Below are 6,000 nucleotides of genomic sequence, written 5' to 3' on the forward strand. Positions count from 1 at the left end.
AAGGGGGGACCCAGTGCCCTGTTCTGTGCCGACTCTCTTTGGGTCATCTCATTCAGTCCCAAAATAAGCAAATAGTTTATGATAACCTAAAAAATTGGATTATGTTGGGTCAGGTTTTTTTCTGCCCTAAAAATCAGATTGTTCGTTCTAAAAAAAATGAATCGGTTTGGTTAGGACAATCCCCCTTCCCCATGAAGAACCAAGCAAATTTGATATGATGGAAATGTATTCCAAAATAGCCCAAATTGGGTGACTTTTTTTTTTTTGCCATCCCCCAAATCGGATCATTTGTTCATGACATCATAAAAAATGTGTTGTCCACCCAAAACTGCATTTCCTCAAAACTCTCTAATAATCATATTTTTAGGGGTAAATGTTTAGTAACACAAGTGACTCTTTTGCATGATGGAATGCTGGGTGCAAAATAGCCCTAATTGGGTCTGGTCGTTTGTTGAGTACAATTTGGGGCGGCAGTAGCTCAGGAGGTAGAGCGCTCGTCTTGGGATCAAGGGATCCCAGTTCGAATCCCGGCTCGTCCGTGTTACATGTCGAAGTGTCCTTGGGTAAGACACTGAACCCCTAATACCCCCAATAAGCAGGTTAGCTTGCATGGCTGCAAGGCCGCTATTGGAAATGTGGAGCAGATTGTAAAGCGCTTTGGGAAGTCATTGACTTGAAAAGCGCTATAGAAATGCAGATCATTTCATTTTCATTTCAATTAAGTCAGGTCAAGTCAAGACATGTTTAATTGTGACGCCCTAAATCACAAGAAGTCTCGAAGGGCTGCAGACTATTATTACATCAATTGAAAAATAATTCAATTGGTTGTCCAAAAACAAACACCCCCACTCCCACTTCATGAAAGACTGGTCCACTTTTTAATGATGGAACATTGGGTCCAAAGTAGCCCAATTTGGGTGCGTTTTTTCCAAGCCAAAAAAATTGACAACAATGTAAAAGTTGCTCTTGTGTTGTGCAAAAAAGTGACATTAACATTCATAATAGTTTGGCAAAATGTTTAGTAAATCATTTGGCATTTTGGGAGGAACTTTGGGTCCAAAATAGCCCAAATTAAGTTATTTTTTTCTGCCCCAAAAATCAGATCATTCACTGAGGTCAACCTAAAAAAAGAATGACCCGTTCTAACTACGCTTTGCTCTGTTCCTTTGTTGGTCTCGTTAGCGCCCCCTTGTTCCGGCTCCCCAAGGATAACCAAGCCCCCTGCATCCTGGTGGGACCCGGGACCGGTATCGCCCCCTTCAGGAGTTTCTGGCAACAGAGGATGTTTGACCTTCAACAGAAAGGTCAGACCTAAGTCCTGAATCTGGTCCTAACCCAAAGTCGATTGCTGAACTATTGACTTGGTTTTGTCCCCATCCTGGTTCAGGTGTGGAGGCCCGGCCCATGATCCTGGTCTTCGGATGTCGCCAGTCTGAGGTGGACCACATCTACAAGGAGGAGACTGTCCAAGCCAAGAATAAGGAGATCTTCAAGGAACTCTACACCGCCTACTCAAGAGAACCTGGAAAACCAAAGGTATGCTCCCCAGCGACGCGCCAAGTCTATTCCAGGACTAGAACTGTCTCTTGAGACCGGGAATGTTACGTTTTGGGGGGTGTGGAGCCAAGAGGGGACACTAAAGGCAGAGTAAGGAGAGGGGTGCCTTCAACGAGATGGAGTTTGATGCAGGTGTCCACCATTTAGCCATTCCTCTCAGGGTAGAAGGTGTGCCTGATCCTGACAAGATCTTTAGAGGTTTAGTAGGTCAAACACTTTGGTCTCCACCAGGAGTTGTCGTCCTGTCGTGTTTACACTTGTCCAGAATAAAGGAAAATTGTTGCGTCTTGTGTTGTGGTTTATTCGAGTCGAGCTTGACATAAGGTGAAAACATTCGTTTAAAATGGGAAATTCCAGGCTTGTTTGAGTTTAAATGTCAGCGAGTGTTATTAATAAAAACACTCGTTTGGTTTGGATTAGCTCGCGAAATAACAACATTCCCCTGTCAAGCTGATAGGAGTTTAGATGTCAGGCCGACCCCAACGAGTTTCTTGGAAATTGTGTAACTTTGGAAAATCGAGAGGACGAAAACATTCTGAAAAAACATTGTCAATTCCCGAAAAGCATTGCACATTGAGGGAAAAACAAGCGCGTTATTGCGAGGGGACGTGCCAAGTAACATGAGATGTTGTCTCAGGATATAAAAAGCTGATGAGAATGAAAACTCTGTTTTGAACTCTGACGAAGATAAATAAACAACTCTCCCTCTCCCACCAAGATCTCTTTGTATCTTGTTTCTATATTTCGAGGCAATAAGGTGTCCTGAACTGAATCCCAACCCGTCCCTTGTCCTTGTCCCCCAGAAATACGTGCAGGACGTCCTCCGCGAGCAGCTGTCGGAACGCGTGTACCGCATCCTACGCGAAGAGGCGGGCCACATCTACGTATGCGGGGACGTCACCATGGCAGGGGACGTCCTGAAGACCGTGCAGCAGATCCTCAAGCAGCACGGCAGCATAAGCTTGGAGGACGCCGGCTTCTACATCAGCAAGCTGAGGGTAAGACCACCTTTAGCTTCTACGAGGACAAAACTAAAAAAAAATGGCCTGGGCAGGACGAGAACCGCTACCACGAGGACATCTTCGGCGTGACGCTGCGCACTTACGAGGTCACCAATCGCCTGCGATCCGAGTCCATCGCCTACATCGAGGAGAGCAAGAAAGACTCAGACGAGTACGTTTCATCCGGTTGTCTCTGAGCCGTCCTGTTTTTTGTCCCTGACGTTTGGTCTCCGGCAGGGTTTTCTGCTCGTAAGCCGAAGACGAGGCCGGGAAGAAGCTGCGTCGCTTCCGTAAAACTGTGCCAACTTTTGTACTGAAGAAGAAGAAACCATCGTCCCACACACTGGACCAAAAGTCTTTGTCCATTAAGGACGACGAGACATGCATGACGAGACAAGAAGACCAACCGGTACTCTGTACTCCGCGCTACTGTGGCTGCACCGCAAAAATCGTAATTTTTGTTATGTCTTTTTGCATGTAAGTGGACAAGTGGTTCATCACAAAAGCAGATCTTTGGAATGATGGAACGTTGGGTTCGAAGTAGACCAAACTGGGTCATTTTTTTTCCAGCCCAAAAAAAATCTGATCACTTGTGGATGACCACCTAAAAAAATGAGATTGTGTTATCCAAGACAACACCCCAAAAACTTTTCTTCTACAATCACAATTTTGTGGCCAAAAGTGGAGTCACATGAGGGGATCTTTTAATGATGGTTCGGTCCAAAATAACCCAAATAGGTTCCACTCTGTTCCGACCGCTAACATTTAGATTTTTCGTTGAGGACAAGTGTCAAAACAATTTAATTGGTTTGTCAAAGACAACCCAAATGGAAAACTGGCACAATTTGTAATGTTAAAAAGTTGGGTTCATACAGCCAAATTTAGGTCCTTTTTCTCTTACCCCCAAAAATCAGATTATTGGTTTATGAGGACGTAAAAATTGGGATTGTGTTATCCAAGAAAACCTCGCCCCAATATTTATTGTGTATGTAATCAGATTTTGAGGTTAAGTGTTTAAAATGACAAGTGACTTTTTGGAAAGTTGGTACGTTGGGTCCAAAATAGCCCAAATAGGTTCCACTCTGTTCCGACCGCAAACATTTAGATTGTTCGTTGAGGACAAGTGTCAAAATGTTTTTATTGGTTTGTCAAAGACAACCCAAATGCAAAACTGGCACAATTTGTAATGTTGGAAAGTTGGGTTCATACTAGCCCAATTTAGTTCCTTTTCTCTTCAGATCATTGGTTTATGACAACGTAAAAATTGGGATTGTGTTATCCAAGACAACCTCGCCCCAATATTATTTATTCTGTATGTAATCATATTTTGAGGCTAAATGTTTAATACAACAAGTTACTTTTTGGGACGTTGGGTCCAAAATAGAGCAATTTTGTTGCATCCTAAAGAAATCACCTCAATCTTTTATAATAACCTACAAAACCCCTTTGTTTTAGTCCAAGCCACTTTGGTTTGTCAAAGACAAACCACTTGAAAAACCTTGACCCTGGTGGAAAGTTGGGTCCAAACCAGCCCAATTTGGCTGTATACACACATTATATTTGTGTATTTAGGAATACATTTTTGGGGCCAAATGTTAAATAACACAACTGTTTTTTTTTTTGTAACGATGCAAAGTTGGTTTAATTGACCCCTAATTGGGTAAGTCTCAAAAAAATCTAAAAATGGAATTAAACATTTTGTCCACATAAGCGTTTCTTCAGAATTTTTGGACCTTGGGTCCAAAATAGCCCAAATTAAATGAAATTTAAAAAAAAAAAATTGATTTGTTCGTTAATGAAAACCTAAAAACATTGGGATTTTGATGACAAAAATGGTGTTGTTTGCTTATGACAATCCAAGCATTTAGGTCACTAAACAACCCAAAATGGGTTGCTTTGTTTTAAGCTGCCAATAATACAATATTTTGTTTTTTTATATATGGAAACAAATGGTTATTAACATATGACCCGCCAAACCAAAATACTTCAAGTGGTCCAATGAAGGGTGGAGGTGATAACCCGGCAATATTTGGTCATAACAGATAGTCAAATAATTGCTAACTAATCATAACTAATCAACCCAAAAAGAAAGCTGCAGCCCTGAAAACTTCTCAAAGGCAAGAATGTATTTTCAATATGAAAATCCAGGGGCGCTGACCCCGCCCCCTTCGTGAAATCTGTCTTTGGGGGCGTGGCCTGTCTCTGACGGTAACTTAATGCATGGTGACCTGCCGTCTTGTGTTTTGAGTCTCTTCCGGATCGCTTTGGTATCGTCGTTCTGTCCTAACGTCGGAGGGCGGTTGTGAGCGGCGTCCCTCCAAAGGGGGCGGGGCCGATCGGCCGTCGTCCAATCGGCTGCTAGTTTCGCTTTGAAATTCTATCACTGGCCTCTGAACTTGGTTTAATTGCGAGGACTGTGCATTTATATGCTAAATAAAGGATATCGTATTTACACACGAGCTCCGCTTGTGCCCCGTTTGTGCTTTTTTTAAAGTTTGCGCTTCCTTCGGTGAAGAATATGATCATTTTCAAATATTTAAAGCACATAAGAGAATCCTTATGGTCAAAATGATGCTGAAGTCACGATCGTCTAATAGAAAAACAGTTACCGTGGTCAAGAGTTTCTGAGAGTTTCATCGCTTTTACCTTTGGTGAAACAAATCAAAGACATCCCACTATTCTCCAATTTGCTATGTGTCATCTGCAACTAGCTTTAGCTTTCTCTTATTGGCTATCTTCTCCCTGCATGATGGCATCTCGGCTCCTCCCATGGGTGGCTCCACAATCTCACACCGCACTCCCAGACATTGTTATCAAAAGTACGTCTCGTCCTGTAAACAACATCTGCCACCACTTATGCATTCCACACAGCCTGCCTTGACCTTTTATTGTACATTGAATTAAACCACAGTCAGTAAATATCTTTGTTGCGTTAAACTGAATACATGTAACTTGTAGTCAATCGTATAAAATCCTTCATAGTCAAATGTATAAAATCCTTTGGTAACAATACACAAAGCGTAGTCAGCATCAATAAAAGAGAACAATAGGTAATATGTTGGAATTTCTTCAGAAAGTCCATAACAGAAACGACACAGCTTCCCATCTCTTCCGGCTGATCGATGCAGATGTTGACATGCTTCAGGTCCAGGCGCTGTTCCGCTGACTCATCTCAAATCGTCCTTCTCCCTCTTCTCACCACCAGCCACGCAGTCGGAAAAAGACAGGAAAATAAAAAAATATGAGTCGGGAATCAATCATTAGCCATCGAGTAGAAGTGGGTCCTAAGTCTAGATTTAAAACCTTCTACTGCGGTTTCAGATCTTACCTCAGGAGGAAGAGCGTTCCACAGCACCAAGGCCAGGATTGAGAACCCGCAGATATTGTTGTGGTTTAATGGAGTCGGAGCTTCCAGGAAATTCCAGGCTTGTTTCTCCCGAGT

General features: G+C 42.6%; 1 protein-coding gene across 2 annotated transcripts in view; it reads left to right on the top strand.

The window, feature by feature from the left end:
• The window catches only part of nos1 (nitric oxide synthase 1 (neuronal)), a 70,657-nt gene extending 65,640 nt beyond the window's left edge, over nucleotides 1–5,017 (top strand). For both annotated transcript variants that reach the window (XM_088336948.1, XM_088336949.1), the window contains 5 exons: nucleotides 1,183–1,304; nucleotides 1,388–1,536; nucleotides 2,361–2,555; nucleotides 2,612–2,730; nucleotides 2,796–5,017. In XM_088336948.1, coding sequence (XP_088193074.1) covers nucleotides 1,183–1,304; nucleotides 1,388–1,536; nucleotides 2,361–2,555; nucleotides 2,612–2,730; nucleotides 2,796–2,811 — 601 coding nt within the window. In that variant the 3' untranslated portion in view covers nucleotides 2,812–5,017. The remainder of the gene's footprint in view (nucleotides 1–1,182; nucleotides 1,305–1,387; nucleotides 1,537–2,360; nucleotides 2,556–2,611; nucleotides 2,731–2,795) is intronic.
• Nucleotides 5,018–6,000: the final 983 nt, after the last annotated feature.

Source organism: Urocampus carinirostris, chromosome 5 (assembly GCF_059441175.1).
Source record: "Urocampus carinirostris isolate Australia breed hairy pipefish chromosome 5, RoL_Ucar_1.0, whole genome shotgun sequence".
NCBI lineage: Eukaryota > Metazoa > Chordata > Actinopteri > Syngnathiformes > Syngnathidae > Urocampus > Urocampus carinirostris.